Source organism: Nerophis ophidion, linkage group LG17 (genome assembly GCF_033978795.1).
Source record: "Nerophis ophidion isolate RoL-2023_Sa linkage group LG17, RoL_Noph_v1.0, whole genome shotgun sequence".
NCBI classification, from domain to species: domain Eukaryota; kingdom Metazoa; phylum Chordata; class Actinopteri; order Syngnathiformes; family Syngnathidae; genus Nerophis; species Nerophis ophidion.
The window spans coordinates 2,304,236-2,323,830 of record NC_084627.1 but is presented as its reverse complement, the minus strand read 5'-3'; the positions used below and the strand labels follow the sequence as shown (position 1 = coordinate 2,323,830).

Below are 19,595 nucleotides of genomic sequence, written 5' to 3'. Positions count from 1 at the left end.
CAAAGACAAGATATTTAATGTTGGAACTGGTAAACTTTGTTATTTTTTTGCAAATATTAGCTTATTTGGAATTTGTTGCCTGCAACATGTTTCAAAAAAGCTGGAAAAAGTGGTAAAAAAGACAGAGAATAGACTCCAAAAACAAGATATTTAATGTTAAAACTGGTAAATGTTATTTTTTTTGCAAATATTAGCTCATTTGGAGTTTGATGACAGCAACATGTTTCCAAAAAGCTGGCAAAAGTGGCAAAAAGACTGAGTAGACGGCAAAGACAAGATATTTAATGTTCGAACTGGTAAACGTTGTTATTTTTTGCAAATATTAGCCCATTTGGAATTTGTTGCCTGCAATATGTTTCAAAAAAGCTGGCAAAAGTGGCAAAAAGGCCGGAAAATAGACTCCAAAAACAAGATATTTAATGTTTGAACTGGTAAACGTCATTTTTTTTGCGAATATTAGCTTATTTGGAGTTTGATGCCGGAAACATGTTTCAAAAAAGCTGGCAAAAGTGGCAAAAAAGACTGAGAATAGACTCCAAAAACAAGATATTTAATGTTGGAACTGGTAAACTTTGTTATTTTTTTTAGCAAATATTAGCCCATTTGGAATTTGATGACAGCAACGTGTTTCACAAAAGCTGGCACAAGTGGCAAAAAAGACGGAGAATAGACTCCAAAAACAAGATATTTAATGTTGGAACTGGTAAACTTTGTTATTTTTTTTAGCAAATATTAGCTCATTTGGAGTTTGATGCCAGAAACATGTTTAAAAAAAGCTGGCAAAAAAAGAGGCAAAAAAGACTGAGTAGACGGCAAAGACAAGATATTTAATGTTCGAACTGGTAAACGTTGTTATTTTTTAAAAATATTAGCCCATTTGGAATTTGTTGCCTGCAACATGTTTTGAAAAAGCTGGAAAAAGTGGCAAAAAAGACTGAGAATAGACTGCATAGACAATATATTTAATGTTGGAACTGGTAAACTTTGTTATTTTTTACCAAATATTAGCTCATTTGGAGTTTGATGCCGGAAACATGTTTCAAAAAATCTGGCAAAAAAGACTGAGAATAGACTCCAAAAACAAGATATTTAATGTTGGAACTGGTAAACTTTGCTATATTTTTTAGCAAATATTAGCTCATTCGGAATTTGATGGCAGCAACGTGTTTCACAAAAGCTGGCACAAGTGGCAAAAAAGACCGAGAATATACTGCATAGACAATATATTTAATGTTTTAACTGGTAAACATTGTTTTTTTTTTTTAAATATTAACCCGTTTGGAATTTGTTGCCTGCAAAATGTTTCAAAAAAGCTGGAAAAAGTGGCAAAAAAGACGGAGAATAGACTCCAAAAACAGGATATTTAATGTTCAAACTGGTAAATGTTATTTTTTTTTGCAAATATTAGCTCATTTGGAGTTTGATGACAGCAACATGTTTCCAAAAAGCTGGCAAAAGTGTCAAAAAAGACTGAGTAGACGGCAAAGACAAGATATTTAATGTTGGAACTGGTAAACTTTGTTATTTTTTTGGAAATATTAGCTCATTTGGAGTTTGATGACCGAAACATGTTTCAAAAAAGCTGGAAAAAGTGGCAAAAAAGACTGAGAATAGACTGCATAGACAATATATTTAATGTTTTAACTGGTAAACTTTGTTATTCTTTACAAATATTAGTTCATTTGGAGTTTGATGCCAGAAACATGTTTCAAAAAAGTTGGCAAAAGTGGCAATAAAGACTGAGTAGACGGCAAAGACAAGATATTTAATGTTCGAACTGGTAAACTTTGTTATTTTTTTGCAAATATTAGCTCATTTGGAGTTCGATGCCGGAAACATGTTTCAAAAAAGCTGGCAAAAAAAGAGGCAAAAAAGACTGAGTAGACTGCAAAGACAAGATATTTAATGTTCGAACTGGTAAACGTTGTTATTTTTTAAAAATATTAGCCCATTTGGAATTTGTTGCCTGCAACATGTTTCAAAGAAGCTGGCAAAAATGGCAAAAAAAAACTGAGAATAGACTCCAAAAACAAGATATTTAATGTTCGAACTGGTAAACTTTGTTATTTTTTTGCAAATATTAGCTCATTTGGAGTTTGATGCCGGAAACATGTTTCAAAAAAGCTGGCAAAAAAGTGGCTAAAAAGACTGAGTAGACGGCAAAGACAAGATATTTAATGTTCGAACTGGTAAACGTTATTTTTTAAAAATATTAGCCCATTTGGAATTTGTTGCCTGCAACATGTTTTGAAAAAGCTGGAAAAAGTGGCAAAAAAGACTGAGAATAGACTCCAAAAACTAGATATTTAATGTTCGAACTAAAACGTTATTTTTTTGCAAATATTAGCTCATTTGGAGTTTGATGCCGGAAACATGTTTCAAAAAATCTGGCAAAAGTGGCAAAAAAGACTGAGAATAGACTCCAAAAATAAGATATTTAATGTTGGAACTGGTAAACTTTGTTATTTTTTGCAAATATTAGCTCATTTGGAATTTGTTGCCTGCAACATGTTTCAAAGAAGCTGGAAAAAGTGTCAAAAAAGACTGAGAATAGACTCCAAAAATAAGATATTTAATGTTCGAACTGGTAAACTTTTTTATTTTTTAGAAAATATTAGCTCATTTGGAGTTTGATGCCGGAAACATGTTTCAAAAAAGCTGGCAAAAGTGGCAAAAAAGACTGAGTAGACGGCAAAGACAAGATATTTAATGTTGGAACTGGTAAACTTTGTTATTTTTAAAAAATATTAGCCCATTTGGAATTTGTTGCCTGCAACATGTTTTGAAAAAGCTGGAAAAAGTGGCAAAAAAGAGTGAGAATAGACTCCAAAAACAAGATATTTAATGTTGGAACTGGTAAACTTTGTTATTTTTTAGCAAATATTAGCTCATTTGGAGTTTGATGCCGGAAACATGTTTCAAAAAAGCTGGCACAAGTGGCAAAAAAGACTGAGAGTAGACGGCAAAGACAAGATACTTAATGTTCGAACTGGTAAACGTTGTTATTTTTGTAAAATATTAGCCCATTTGGAATTTGTTGCCTGCAACATGTTTCAAAAAAGCTGGCAAAAGTGGCTAAAAAGACTGAGAATAGACTCCAAAAACAAGATATTTAATGTTCAAACTGGTAAACGTTATTTTTTGCAAATATTAGCCCATTTGGAATTTGTTGCCTGCAACATGTTTCAAAAAAGCTGGAAAAAGTGGCAAAAAAGACAGAGAATAGACTCCAAAAACAAGATATTTAATGTTCAAACTGGTAAATGTTATTTTTTTTGCAAATATTAGCTCATTTGGAGTTTGATGACAGCAACATGTTTCCAAAAAGCTGGCACAAGTGGCAAAACAGACTGAGCATAGACTGCATAAACAATACATTTAATGTTCGAACTGGTAAACTTTGTAATTTTTTGCAAATATTAGCTCATTTGGAATTTGATGCCAGAAACATGTTTTCAAACAAAGCAGGCACGAGTGGCAAAAAAGACTGAGAAAAGTTGGGGAATGCTCGTCACTTATTTGGAACATCCCACAGGTGAACAGGCTGATTGGGAACAGGTGAGTGCCATGATTGGGTATAAAAGCAGCTTCCATTTAATGCTCAGTCATTCACAAACGAGGACAGGGCGAGGGTCACCACTTTGTCAACAAATGCGCGAGCAAATTGTCCAACAGTTTAAGAACAACATTTCTCGACCAGCTATTGCGAGGAATTTAAGGATCTCACCATCTACGGTCCGTAATATCATCAAAAGGTTCAGAGAATCTGGAGAAATCCCTGCACGTAAGCCATGATATTACGGACCTTGGATCCCTCAGGTGGTACTGCATCAAAAAGCGGCATCGGCGTGTAAAGGATATCACCACATGGGCTCAGAAACACTTCAGAAAAGCACTGTCAGGAACTACAGTTGGTCGCTACATCTGTAAGTGAAAGTTATAATTTGGTAACACTTTAGTATGTGGACCACATAATTAGTTGCTTATTAACATGTAAATTAGTAACATATTGACTCTTAATTAGTCATTATTGAATACTTATTCTGCATGGCCTTATTATACAACCAATAAGCCTCCAACTAAAAGTTTTCCCTCAATAACCTCAGAATTTTTGGTATTACTATTACTAACCATAATCCTAACCCTAACCCCAACCCTAACCCGCCTGTGCTTCTAGTCCACTCACATCTCGCGCTCTGTCTTGCGGGCCCTCCTGGGTCGGCCGTTGAAACACAAACAAACTGGGGACCACACATCCGGGGGGGCCTTAACGAGACGTGACATCCGGGGGGGCCTTAACGAGACGTGAGTGCGAGCCCGTTGGACCATACACAAACCGTGCACACCCTTCTTATCTGCTTCTTTCACTCCTTTCTATCGCCCCACCCCAACTATTAGCCTTAACCCTAACCAACTCTTTTTCTTTATGCCTAACCCCAACCCTAACCCTATACCCAACCCCAACCCTAACCCGAACCTCAACCCCAACCATAACCCGCCTGTGCCTCTGGTCCACTCATGGCTCGCGCTCTGTCTTGTGGGTTTTCCTAGGTCTGACGTTGACACACAAACAAACTGGGGACCAGACATCAGGAGGGCCTTAACGAGACGTGAGTGCGAGCCTGTTGGACCATAGACGGACCGTGCACACCCTTCTTCAGTCTTTTCTATCGCCCCAACCCAACCCTTAGCCCTAACTCTAACCAAATTATTTTTCTTTAAGCCTAACCCTAACCTTAAACCTAACCCTAAGTCCAACCCTAACTGTAACGTAACCCCAATCCTAACCCTTATAGGTTCCCCTAGTGTCCAAATAACTCTAAATTAAGTCTTTGTTACTTTAATAAGCAACTAATTAATGGTGAACATGTTCCACATACTAAAGTGTTAACTGAAACTCTACTATGCGAAGCGAAAGCCATTTATCAACAACACCCAGAAACGCTGCCGGCGTCGCTGGGCCCGATCTCAGCTAAGATGGACTGATGCAAAGTGGAAAAGTGTGCAAAACTGCGGACGTCGTGTCCGCCGGAACAAAGAGGAAAAGAACCATCCGGATTGTTCTAGGCGCAAAGTTGAAAAGCCAGTATCTGTGATGGTATGGGGGTGCATTAGTGCCCAAGGCATGGGTAACTTACACATCTGTGAAGGCACCATTAAGGTTTTGGAGCAACATACGTCTTTTTCATGGACGCCCCTGCTTATTTCAGCAAGACAATGCCAAGCCACATTCTACTTTGTAGCAAAAGAGTGCGGGTACTAGACTGGCCTGCCTGTAGTCCAGACCTGTCTCCCATTGAAAATGTGTGGCACTGTTGAACAACTTAAGCTGTACATCAAGCAAGAATGGGAAATAATCCCACCTGAAAAGCTTCAAAAATGTGTCTCCTCAGTTCCCAAACGTTTACTGAGTGTTGATAAAAGAAAAGGCCATGTAACACAGTGGTAAATAATACCCCTGTGACAATTTTTTGCTGCCATTAAATTCTAAGTTAATGATTATTTGCCAAAAAAAAATGTTGTGTCTCAGTGGGAACATTAAATATCTTGTCTTTGCAATTGAATATAAGTTGAACATTTTTTTGAAATCATTGTATTCTGTTTAAAAAAAGAGGGGACAAGATGGAGGAGGGAGTTGTAGTCCCTCTACATCAGGGGTCACCAACCTTTTTGGAACCAAGAGATACTTCTTGGGTACTGATTAATGCGAAGGGCTACCAGTTTGATACACACTTAAATAAATTGCCAGAAATAGCCAATTTGCTCAATCTACCTTTAATATACATATATATGTATAAGATGGCGACTTGTCCAGGGTGTACCCCGCCTTCCGCCCGATTGTAGCTGAGATAGGCGCCAGCGCCCCCCGCGACCCCGAAAGGGAATAAGCGGTAGGAAATGGATGGATGGATGGATGGATATATATATATATATATATATATATATATATATATATATATAAAATTATATTTCTGTCCTTCATACATTTTTTTTCCTTTTACGGAAGGTTTTTTGTAGAGAATAAATGATGAAAAAACACTTAATTAATAGGTTGAAAAGAAGAGAAAACACGAAAAAAATGAAAATTTAATTATGAAACAGAGTTTATCTACAATTTTCGACTCTTTAAAATTCAAAATTCAATTGAAAAATATGAAAAGAAAAACTAGCTAATTCGAAACTTTTTGAAAAAAAAAAATACAAAATTAATGGAACATCATTAGTATCCATCCATCCATCCATTTTCTACCGCTTATTCCCTTTCGGGGTTGCGGGGGGCAGAAGGCAGGGTACACCTTGGACAAGTCGCCACCTCATCGCATCATTAGTAATTTTTCCTAATTAAGATTAATTTTAGAATTTTGATGACATGTTTTAAATAGGTTAAAATCCAATCTGCACTTTGTTAGAATATATAACAAATTGGACCAAGCTATATTTCTAACAAAGACAAACCATTATTTATTGTAGATTTTTCAGAACAAAATTGTTTTAAATAAATTCAAAAGACTTTGAAATAAGTTTTAAATTTGATCCATTATGGATTGAACTTTCACAGTATCATGTTAGACCCGCTCGACGTCCATTGCTTTCCTCCTCTCCAAGGTTCTCATAGTCATCATTGTCACCGACGTCCCACTGGGTGTGAGTTTTTCCTTGCCCTTATGTGGGCCTACCGAGGATGTCGTAGTGGTTTGTGCAGCCCTTTGAGACACTAGTGATTTAGGGCTATATAAGTAAACATTGATTGATTGATTCTACAGATGTTCTAGATTTTCCAGAATATTTTTTGTGAATTTTAATCATAAGTTTGAAGAAATATTTCACAAATATTCTTCGTCGAAAAAACAGAAGCTAAAATGAAAAATTTAATTAAAATGTATTTATCATACTTTACAATAAAAAAAAAATGTAATTGAACATTGATTTAAATTGTCAGGAAAGAAGAGGAAGGAATTTAAAACGTAAAATGGTTAAAAATCCTAAAATCATTTCTAAGGTTGTATTTTTTCTCTAAAATTGTCTTTCTGAAAGTTATAAGAAGCAAAGTAAAAAAAAATAGTGCATTTATCTAAACAAGTGAAGACCAAGTCTTTAAAATATTTTCTTAGGATTTTCAAATTCTATTTGAGTTTTGTCTCGCTTAGAATTAAAAATGTCGAACAAAACGAGACCAGCTTGCTAGTAAATAAATACAATTTAAAAAATAGAGGCAGCTCACTGGTAAGTGCTGCTATTTGAGCTATTTTTAGAACAGGCCAGCGGGCGACTCATCTGGTCCTTACGGGCTACCTAACCCACGTTGGTGACCCCTGATCTACATCAACAAAGCAGGCAGGCAGCACAATCCATGAGGTGAAAGATGAGCATGACTTCTTCACGTAATCAGGCCGACTCATTCATAGACACACACTTTCAATCCATCTTACACACTTCTTTCTACTTCAACTCATTTCATCCTTTGCTTCCACTCATATGCCAGACCTCTTTAACCATGCTGTTCCACTCCAGGGCCGTAGGTGGCAGTAAAGTGGCGGGATAAAGATGAAACAAAGGGAATCTAGCGACGCCTCATGAATCTAATCGATTTGATTCCGATTCAGACTTGTTTCTTCATTCTTGCAATATAGTTTTCGGTATAAAAAATATTACTAAGACATAAAACGTATGGCGCGTATTTGGCCTACAAATGTATTCTTATACAAACCCCGTTTCCATATGAGTTGGGAAATTGTGTTGGACGTAAATATAAACGGAATACAATGATTTGCAAATCCTTTTCAACCCATATTCAGTTGAATGCACCACAAAGACAAGATATTTGATGTTCAAACTCATAAACTTAGTTTTTTTTTTTGCAAATAATAATTAACTTAAAATTTCCTGGCTGCAACATGTGCCAAAGTAGTTGGGAAAGGGCATGTTCACCACTGTGTTACATCACCTTTTCTTTTAACAACACTCAACAAACGTTTGGGAACTGAAGAAACTAATTGTTGAAGCTTTGAAAGTGGAATTCTTTCCCATTCTTGTTTTATGTAGAGCTTCAGTCGTTCAACAGTCCGGGGTCTCTGCTGTCGTATTTTACGCTTCATAATGCGCCACACATTTTCCATGGTAGACAGGTCTTGACTGCAGGCGGGCCAGGAAAGTACCCGCACTCTTACTATGAAACAACGCTGTTGTAACACGTGGCTTGGCATTGTCTTGCTGAAATAAGCAGGGGCGTCCATGATAACGTTGCTTGGATGACAACATATGTTGCTCCAAAACCTGTATGGACCATTCAGCATTAATGGTGCCTTCACAGATGTGTAAGTTACCCATGCCTTGGGAACTAATACACCCCCATACCATCACAGATGCTGGCATTGAACTTTGCGCCTATAACAATCCGGATGGTTATTTTCCTCCTTGTTCCAGAGGACACCACGTCCACAGTTTCCAAATATTATTTGAAATGTCGACTCGTCAGACCACGTGCTGAATGTGGCTTGGCATTGTCTTGCTGAAAAAAGCAGGGGCGTCCATGAAAAAGACGGCGCTTAGATGGCAGCATATGTTGTTCCAAAACCTGTATGTACCTTTCAGCATTAATGGTGCCTTCACAGATGTGTAAGTTACCCATGCCTTGGGCACTAATGCACCCCCATACCATCACAGATGCTGGCTTTTGAACTTTGCGGTGATAACAGTCTGGATGGTTCGCTTCCCCTTTGGTCCGGATGACACGATGTCGAATATTTCCAAAAATAATTTAAAATGTGGACTCGTCAGACCACAAAACACTTTTCCACTTTGCATCAGTCCATCTTAGATGATCTCGGGCCCAGAGAAGCCGGCGGCATTTCTGGATGTTGTTGATAAATGGCTTTCGCTTTGCATAGTAGAGCTTTAACTTGTACTTACAGATGTAGCGACCAACTGTATTTAGTGACAGTGGTTTTCTGAAGTGTTCCTGAGCCCATGTGGTGATATCCTTTAGAGATTGATGTCGGTTTTTGATACAGTGCCGTCTGAGGGATCGAAGGTCACGGTCTTTCAATGTTGGTTTCCGGCCATGCCGCTTACGTGGAGTGATTTCTCCAGATTCTCTGAACCTTTTGATGATATTATGGACCGTAGATGTTGAAATCCCTAAATTTCTTGCAATTGCACTTTGAGAAACGTTGTTCTTAAACTGTTTGACTATTTGCTCACGCAGTTGTGCACAAAGGGGTGTACCTCGCCCCATCCTTTCTTGTGAAAGACTGAGCATTTTTTGGGAAGCTGTTTTTATACCCAATAATGGCACCCACCTGTTCCCAATTAGCCTGCACACCTGTGGGATGTTCCAAATAAGGGTTTGATGAGCATTCCTCAACTTTATCAGTATTTATTGCCACCTTTCCCAACTTCTTTGTCACGTGTTGCTGGCATCAAATTCTAAAGTTAATGATTATCTGCAAAAATAAAATGTTTATCAGTTTGATCATCAAATATGTTGTCTTTGTAGCATATTCAACTGAATATGGGTTGAAAATGATTTACAAATCATTGTATTCTGTTTATATTTACATCTAACACAATTTCCCAACTCATATGGAAACGGGGTTTGTAGAAATAACCTCATGAAAAGGTAAAGGTATGTTTCTCTCTCTCTCTGGTATGTGATAGCATTGAAGCGTTTGACCTTGCCGCCATTGCTGTCCAAATCGATGTCAAGGAAATGTCACGTCGCGAGCGTCGGGCTCGGGGAAAAAACAACACGGAGATGGATACGGAGACGAGTCCGCCTCGCTGATCTGTGAAAGCTGCTCTCACGAGGGCGCTTTTTTTTTTTCTTTTTCTGAGAGATATCAACGCGCGAGACGGTCAAAATGTTAGAAACGTGCAGGCAGGAAGAGGAGACTTCCTACATCTGACTCTTCTGTGTTACTAAAACGGCCTTCTTTCATCTTTGTAATATCGCTAAAATTTGTTCCGTTTTGTCCACCAGCGACACTGAGATCATTACTCATGCCTTTGTTACGTCTCGTCTCTATTATTGTAAACCTATTAGTTTCATGTCTCCCCATGTCTAGCATTAAAAGATTACAGTTGGTACAAAATGCGGCTGCTAGACTTTTGACAAGAACAAGAAAGTGGACTAGACTCACACTATTATGTTAGATCCACTATGGACTGGACTCTCACTATTATGTTAGATCCACTATGGACTGGACTCTCACACTATTATATTAGAGCCACAATGGACTGGACTCCCACAATATTATGTTAGATCCACTATGGACTGGACTCTCACTATTATGTTAGATCCACTATGGACTGGACTCTCACACTATTATGTTAGATCCACTATGGACTGGACTCTCACTATTATGTTAGATCCACTATGGACTGGACTCTCACTATTATGTTGGATCCACTATGGACTGGACTCTCACACTATTATGTTAGATCCACAATGGACTGGACTCTCACACTATTATGTTAGATCCACTATGGACTGGACTCTCACACTATTATGTTAGATCCACTATGGACTGGACTCACACTCTTATGTTAGATCCACTATGGACTGAACTCTCTCACTATTATGTTAGATCTACTATGGACTGGACTCTCACTATTATGTTGGATCCACTATGGACTGGACTCTCCCACTATTATGTTAGATCCACTATGGACTGGACTCTCACACTATTATGTTAGATCCACTATGGAGTGGACTCTCGCTATTATATTAGATCTACTATGGACTGGACTCTCACACTGTTATGTTAGATCCACTATGGACTTGACTCTCACTATTATGTTAGATCCACTATGGACTGGACTCTCACACTATTATGTTAGATCCACTATGGACTGGACTCTCACACTATTATGTTAGATCCACTATGGACTGGACCCTCACTATTATGTTAGATCCACTATGGACTGGACTCTCACACTATTATGTTAGATCCACAATGGACTGGACTCTCAAACTATTATGTAAGATCCACTATGGACTGGACTCTCACACTATTATGTTAGATCCACTATGGACTGGACTCACACTCTTATGTTTGATCCACTATGGACTGGACTCTCACACTTTTATGTTAGATCCACTATGGACTGAACTCTCTCACTATTATGTTAGATCCACTATGGACTGGACTCTCACTATTATGTTGGATCCACTATGAACTGGACTCTCACACTATTATGTTAGATCCACTATGGACTGGACTCTCACTATTATGTTAGATCCACTATGGACTGGACTCTCACACTATTATGTTAGATCCACTATGGACTGGACTCTCACACTATTATGTTAGATCCACTATGGACTGGACTCTCACACTATTATGTTAGATCCACTATGGACTGGACTCTCACACTATTATGTTAGATCCACTATGGACTGGACTCTCACACTATTATGTTAGATCCACTATGGACTGAACTCTCTCACTATTATGTTAGATCCATTGTGGACTGGACTCTCTCACTATTATGTTAGATCCACAACGGACTGGACTCGCTCACTATTATGTTAGATCCATAATGGACTGTACTCTCACTATTATGTTAGATCCGATATGGAATGGACTCACACTATTATGTTAGATCCACTATGGACTGGACTCTCACAGCATTATGTTAGATCCACTATGGACTGGACTCTCACTATTATGTTAGATCCACTATGGACTGGACTCTCACTATTATGTTAGATCTGCTATGGACTGGACTCTCACTATTATGTTAGATCCACTATGGACTGGACTCTCTCACTATTATGTTAGGTCCACTATGGACTGGACTCTCACTATTATGGTAGCTCCACTATGGACTGGACTCTTACGCTATTATGTTAGAGCCACAACGGACTGGACTCTCTCACTATTATGTTAGATCCACAACGGACTGGACTCTCACTATTATGTTGGATCCACTATGGACTGGACTCACACTATTATGCTAGATCCGCTATGGAGTGGACTCACGCTATTATGTTAGATCCACTATGGACTGAACTCTCTCACTATTATGTTAGATCCACTATGGACTGGACTCTCTCACTATTATGTTAGATCCACTATGGACTGGACTCTCTCACTATTATGTTAGATCCACAATGGACTGGACTCTTACGCTATTAAGCTAGATCCACAACGGACTGGACTCTTACTATTATGTTAGATCCACTATGGACTGGACTCTTACTATTATGTTAGATCCACTATGGACTGGACTCCCACTATTATGTTAGATCCACTATGGACTGGACTCTCACACTATTATGTTAGATCCACTATGGACTGAACTCTCTCACTATTATGTTAGATCCACTATGGACTGGACTCTCTCACTATTATGTTAGATCCACTATGGCCTGGAGTCTCACTATTATGCTAGATCCACTATGGACTGGACTCTTACGCTATTAAGCTAGATCCACAACAGACTGGACTCTTACTATTATGTTGGATCCACTATGGACTGGACTCTTACTATTATGCTGGATCCACTATGGACTGGACTCTCACTATTATGTTAGATCCACAACGGACTGGACTCGCTCACTATTATGTTAGATCCACTATGGACTGGACTCTCACTATTATGTTAGATCCGATATGGACTGGACTCACACTATTATGTTAGATCCACTATGGACTGGACTCTCACAGCATTATGTTAGATCCACTATGGACTGGACTCTCACTATTATGTTAGATCCACTATGGACTGGACTCTCACTATTATGTTAGATCCACTATGGACTGGACTCTCACTATTATGTTGGATCCACTATGGACTGGACTCTCTCACTATTATGTTAGGTCCACTATGGACTGGACTCTCACTATTATGTTGGATCCACTATGGACTGGACTCTAACACTATTATGTTAGATCCACTATGGGCTGGACTCTCACACTATTATGTTAGATCCACTATGGACTGGACTCACACTATTATGCTAGATCCGCTATGGAGTGGACTCACGCTATTATGTTAGATCCACAACGGACTGGACTCTCTCACTATTATGTTAGATCCACTATGGACTGAACTCTCTCACTATTATGTTAGATCCACTATGGACTGGACTCTCTCACTATTATGTTAGATCCACTATGTCCTGGAGTCTCACTATTATGCTAGATCCACTATGGGCTGGACTCTCACACTATTATGTTAGATCCACTATGGACTGGACTCACACTATTATGCTAGATCCGCTATGGAGTGGACTCACGCTATTATGTTAGATCCACAACGGACTGGACTCTTACTATTATGTTAGATCCACTATGGACTGGACTCTTACTATTATGTTAGATCCACTATGGACTGGACTCTCACTATTATGTTGGATCCACTATGGACTGGACTCTTACTATTATGTTAGATCCACTATGGACTGGACTCCCACTATTATGTTAGATCCACTATGGACTGGACTCTCACACTATTATGTTAGATCCACTATGGACTGAACTCTCTCACTATTATGTTAGATCCACTATGGACTGGACTCTCTCACTATTATGTTAGATCCACAACGGACTGGACTCGCTCACTATTATGTTAGATCCACTATGGACTGGACTCTCACTATTATGTTAGATCCGATATGGACTGGACTCACACTATTATGCTAGATCCACTATGGACTGGACTCCCACAATATTAGGTTGGATCCACTATGGACTGGACTCTCACTATTATGCTAGATCCACTATGGACTGGAGTCTCACTATTATGTTAGATCCACTATGGACTGGACTCTCACACCATTATGTTAGATCCACTATGGACTGGACTCTCACACCATTATGTTAGATCCACTATGGACTGGACTCTCACACCATTATGTTAGATCCACTATGGACTGGACTCTCACACTATTATATTAGATCCACAATGGACTGGACTCTCACTATTATGCTAGATCCACTATGGACTGGAGTCTCACTATTATGTTAGATCCACTATGGACTGGACTCTCACACCATTATGTTAGATCCACTATGGACTGGACTCTCACACCATTATGTTAGATCCACTATGGACTGGACTCTCACACTACTATGTTAGATCCACTATGGACTGGACTCTCACACTATTATGTTAGATCCAATATGGACTGGACTCTCTCACTATTATGTTAGATCCACTATGGACTGGACTCTCACACCATTATGTTAGATCCACTATGGACTGGACTCTCACTATTATGTTAGATCCACTATGGACTGGACTCTCACTGTTATGTCAGATCCACTATGGACTGGACTCTCACACTATTACGTTGGATCCACTATGGACTAGACTCTCACTATTATATTAGATCCACTATCGACTGGACTCTCCCCTTATTATGTTAGATCCACTATGGGCTGGACTCTCACACTATATTGTTAGATTGACTATGGACTGGACTTTCACTATTATGTTAGATCCACTATGGACTGGACTCTTACTATTATGTTGGATCCACTATGGACTGGACTCTCTCACTATTATGTTAGATCCACTATGGACTGGACTCTCACTATTATGTTAGATCCACTATGGACTGGACTCTCTCACTATTATGTTAGGTCCACTATGGACTGGACTCTCACACTAATATTAATTGATTGAAAAGAGGACAAAGCCACAACAGAAACATCTAGAAGCTGCAGGCATTGAATCAGTGCTCGGAGGCGACTTCAGCTTGCTTCCCATTCCCAATCATATCTGCCTTAATGCCAGCTCTCAGATAATGGCCTCTGCTCCCACACGCCAGTGGAAGTGCTCATTAGTGTTGACATAAGTGGCTTCACCCTCTTAGCCTCAAAAAAAAAAAAAAAGGAAGAAAATCAATCCTAGAAATGATTCTAAATCTATATCATGATGACTTTATCTCTTTGCAAGTGCGCCATGCATCCATTAAAGGGGAACTGCAGCTGTCCTCTGTAGTCTTTAAGATTGAACAGCTCTTCATGGAGCCGTCCTATCTAGTCTTTGGGATAAAAAAAAAACTCTATATCTGTCTTCCCTATCTTGTATTTAATATAGTACAGCTCTAATTCTACTCTACAGCTGTCCTCTGTAGTATTTCAGATTGAACAGCTCTATATGTAGCAGTCCTATCTAGTCCCCAAAAATATTTTTGGACACATTTATTGTCACAAATAAATATCTTTTAATTATTTTACTTGAACACGATACATTTATTTGCTCAAAACCTAGTAAGAGTTTCATTTAAAGTCCAGTCAGGGTTTATTTTAAAGTAAAATTTGCCAACGAACACACACTAGGGCCTCATGTAAAAAACAGTTGCGTGGCTGTCCAGCTAAAAATAGGCGTAGGTTCAAATCCAGAAAACAGCGTGCGCCAGTAAAAATTCAGATTTTATGTATTGCATTGCCGAGACCACGCCCCCTTATACATACGCAAATCATATTGAAAGTAGCCACGGCCTGACCTATCACAAGTCAGCGGGAGGTGCTTCTTTTACGTGTTTCGAGTGAACCGCAGCGTGACTCTCAGCCTCCGAAAACTGAACATAGGCGGAAAAAAAATGAAAAAAAGAAGAAACGGTCATGTCAGGAAGAAAGTGATGAAGAAGATAGATGCGCGTCGCCAAAACCGACTCGGGCAAATTAGTGCTGCACCCCGTCTGAAAAGATTTGTAAAACTCTAGAAAAGGTGGGTGCCTCTGATTTCCCCCATTATAAGTATACTTTGTGCAATTGACCACAAAAGGTGTTTACACGCTTGCCTGCAGATCAGAGTTTCCTGGGACCTGAACTACTTAAGTATCATTGACTGGGACATCCTTGAAATGGATAGTCGAGGTTTATAGTCAAGAGAGTGTGAAGAAAATTGCGTCTCGAGCGCCGCATAGAAGCGAGATGAAAGGCAGAAGGTTAATTATGTATAAGTAATTGAGAAAGTTCTTAGTAAGTGTGTGAAAGAAGTGAAAGAGAATGAGCGACACGGAATGAGGAGCGAGTGAAGGCGGTGGGAAAGGTGAGTCTTTGAATACTCACTCTGCATGCACAGCCCATCCGTGCAGTTCTTGGACTGGAGCACCATGCCCTCACAGTCTTTGCCACCGCTTTTAGGTGCCGGAGCGCCGCATTCCCTCCTCCTCCAGTGGGTGCACTCTGTCCCACACGTGGACCACTTACTCCACTCTGTCCACAGGCCATCCACTACCACACAACAGACAGCACACATGAGGCTAGCGTGGATGGCGATGATGAGGAGGAAGACCCCAATGGGCGGGTGGGAGCGTGCGGGTGAGGGCGCTTGGACTATATTTCAAATCTGAGGTATTCGGAAATAAATAGCAGTACTTGCCTGGACACAGAGGGTTACACGGCAGCTTCTGGATGCCTTGGCCGTCACATATGGCGCCGCCGTTAAGCGGCGCCGGGTTGGTGCAGCTCCGTGTGCGTTTCTGGTAACCTCGTCCACAGCGGCTGTTGCACACCGACCACTCCGTCCATGTGGACCAGCCTCCGTTTACTGGGGGTACACAAACACCAGCAACCTGAGAAAGCTTCCAGCTAGCACCTTTATTTATCTAACTTCTACGGTCATTTTACACAGAAAGATTGTGTCAGGTTCAAACACTGATGACATCTATTAAACAGACAAAGAAGCAAGGAATCAAACAGAGACGGAATTAAATTTAGCTCAATTGAGGAGAAACGTCTGGGCTGTACTCTTGTACAGTGTCCCACCACGCTCTGACGAAAGACTGAACGCCTCCTCTTTTATTTAAAACAACTATATATCTGACTTCCCTTTCTTGTATTTGATATAGTACAGCCCTATTTCTACTCTACAGCTGTCCTCTGTAGTATTTCAGATTGAACAGCTCTATATGTGTCTGCCCTATCCAGTCTTTTGGATAAAACAACTATCTCTAACTTCCCTATATTTTATTTGATTTAGTACAGCCCTTGATGGACATTTGACCGTTTGGTCCAGCTGGCCGGGAACATTGTTTCAATTTTATTTGGGGTAAACACTCCATTTATGTGGAAGTAACTTGTCTCCAAATTTCACATTTGCAGTCTGCTCGAATGTTTCACCCTCTTCTTCATGCTCACTACTACGAGACCATTTGTCATTTTTAAACGTATATTAGTAAAAATGCTCGAGTTATTGTGGCAGCGTTACGCACATAAACTTCAAAGGGAACAGGGCGTTAATTAGCACGTACCTAAATGAGTGCTGTACAGTTATTTTTTTTTCAATCAGATTAATCACACTTTTGAATTTGGATTAATCATGGGTTATTATTTCATTGCATAATTCATATCAACAGAAAACATTTTTGGACACATTTAATTGTCACGCAGAAATATTTTTAAATTGTTTTACTTGAACACGCTACATTTATTTGCTCAAAACCTAGTAAGAGTTTCATTTAAAGTCCAGTCAGGGTTTATTTTAAAGTTATTATTATTATTATTAGCTGGACCGGACTATAAGCCACAGATATATACGTTGCAAAATGAGTTATTTACACGGAAAGATTGTGTCAGGTTCAAACTCTGAGGACATCTATTAAACAGACAAAGAAGCAAGGACTCAAACAGAGACAGAATAAAATTTAGCTCAATTGAGGAGAAACATCTGGGCTGTACTCTAGTACCGCGTCCCACCACGCATTGACGAAAGATCGTACGCCTCCTCTTTTATTTGGACTTTCCCTGATTACAGCTAACGCCTTTATTTATTTAACCGCAGTCTCCTACGGTCACAGGTGTTTGGACTACAAAAACAAATACCGCATTTTCCTATGAGTTTTCCTTGCCCTTATGTGGGCCTACCGAGGATGTGGTAGTGGTTTGTGTTGTGGTTTGTGCAGCCCTTTGAGACACTAGTGATTTAGGGCTATATAAGTAAACATTGATTGATTGATTGTTTGATTTTACGGACTAAATAGAGCACACCCAGACATGAGCCGCAGCCACTAAATAAAAAAAGATAAAAAAGGTTTCTATATATTAGCCGCGCCGGACTATAAGCCACATATTTTTATTTAGGGCTATATAAGTAAACATTGATTGATTGATTGATGTTGCAAAATGAGTTATTTACACGGAAAGATTGTGTCAGGTTCAAACACTGATGACATCTATCAAACAGACAAAGAGGCAAGGAATCAAACAGAGACAGAATTAAATTTAGCTTAATTGAGGAGAAACGTCTGGGCTGGACTCTTGTACAGTGTCCCACCACACTCTGATGAAAGATCGTACGCCTCTTTTATTTGGACTTTCCCTGATTATAGCTAACGCCTTTATTTATTTAACCGCAGTCTTCAACGGTCACAGGTGTGTGGACTACAAAAACAAACACCGTATTTTCCGGACTGAATAGAGCACACCCAGACATGAGCCGCAGCCACTAAACAAAAAAAGATAAAAAAGGTTTCTATATATTAGCCGCGCCGGACTATAAGCCACATATATTTATGTTGCAAAATGAGTTATTTACACGGAAAGATTGTGTCAGGTTCAAACACTGATGACATCTATCAAACAGACAAAGAGGCAAGGAATCAAACAGAGACAGAATTAAATTTAGCTTAATTGAGGAGAAACGTCTGGGCTGGACTCTTGTACAGTGTCCCACCACGCTCTGATGAAAGATCGTACGCCTCTTTTATTTGGACTTTCCCTGATTATAGCTAACGCCTTTATTTATTTAACCGCAGTCTTCAACGGTCACAGGTGTGTGGACTACAAAAACAAACACCGTATTTTCCGGACTGAATAGAGCACACCGAGATATGAGCCGTGCCCACTAAATTAAAAAAGAAAAAAAGTGCTCCATATATTAGCCGCAGCGGACTATAAGCCACAGATATATACGTTACAAAATGAGTTATTTACACGGAAAGATTGTGTCAGGTTCAAACACTGATGACATCTATCAAACAGACAAAGAGGCAAGGAATCAAACAGAGACAGAATTAAATTTAGCTTAATTGAGGAGAAACGTCTGGGCTGTACTCTTGTACAGTGTCCCACCACACTCTGATGAAAGATCGTACGCCTCTTTTATTTGGACTTTCCCTGATTATAGCTAACGCCTTTATTTATTTAACCGCAGTCTTCAACGGTCACAGGTTTGTGGACTACAAAAAAACCCACCGTATTTTCCGGACTAAATAGAGCACACCCAGACATGAGCCGCAGCCACTAAACAAAAAAAGATAAAAAAGGTTTCTATATATTAGCCGCGCCGGACTATAAGCCTCATATATTTATGTTGAAAAATGAGTTATTTACACGGAAAGATTGTGTCAGGTTCAAACACTGATGACATCTATCAAACAGACAAAGAGGCAAGGAATCAAACAGAGACAGAATTAAATTTAGCTCAATTGAGGAGAAACGTCTGGGCTGTACTCTTGTACAGTGTCCAACCACGCTCTGATGAAAGATTGTACGCCTCTTTTATTTGGACTTTCCCTGATTATAGCTAACGCCTTTATTTATTTAACCGCAGTCTTCAACGGTCACAGGTGTGTGGACTACAAAAAAAAAAACACCGTATTTTCCGGACTAAATAGAGCACACCCAGACATGAGC

At 39.3% G+C, this 19,595-nt stretch overlaps 1 protein-coding gene across 2 annotated transcripts in view; it reads right to left on the bottom strand.

Annotated features, from left to right (window-relative positions):
- unc5cb (unc-5 netrin receptor Cb) overlaps positions 1–19,595 on the bottom strand; it is a 446,958-nt gene that overhangs the window by 53,199 nt on the left and 374,164 nt on the right. For both annotated transcript variants that reach the window (XM_061875702.1, XM_061875703.1), the window contains exons 6-7: positions 16,342–16,509; positions 16,029–16,193 (exon numbers count right to left, since the gene is read on the bottom strand). In XM_061875702.1, the coding sequence (XP_061731686.1) occupies positions 16,029–16,193; positions 16,342–16,509 (333 nt within the window). The remainder of the gene's footprint in view (positions 1–16,028; positions 16,194–16,341; positions 16,510–19,595) is intronic.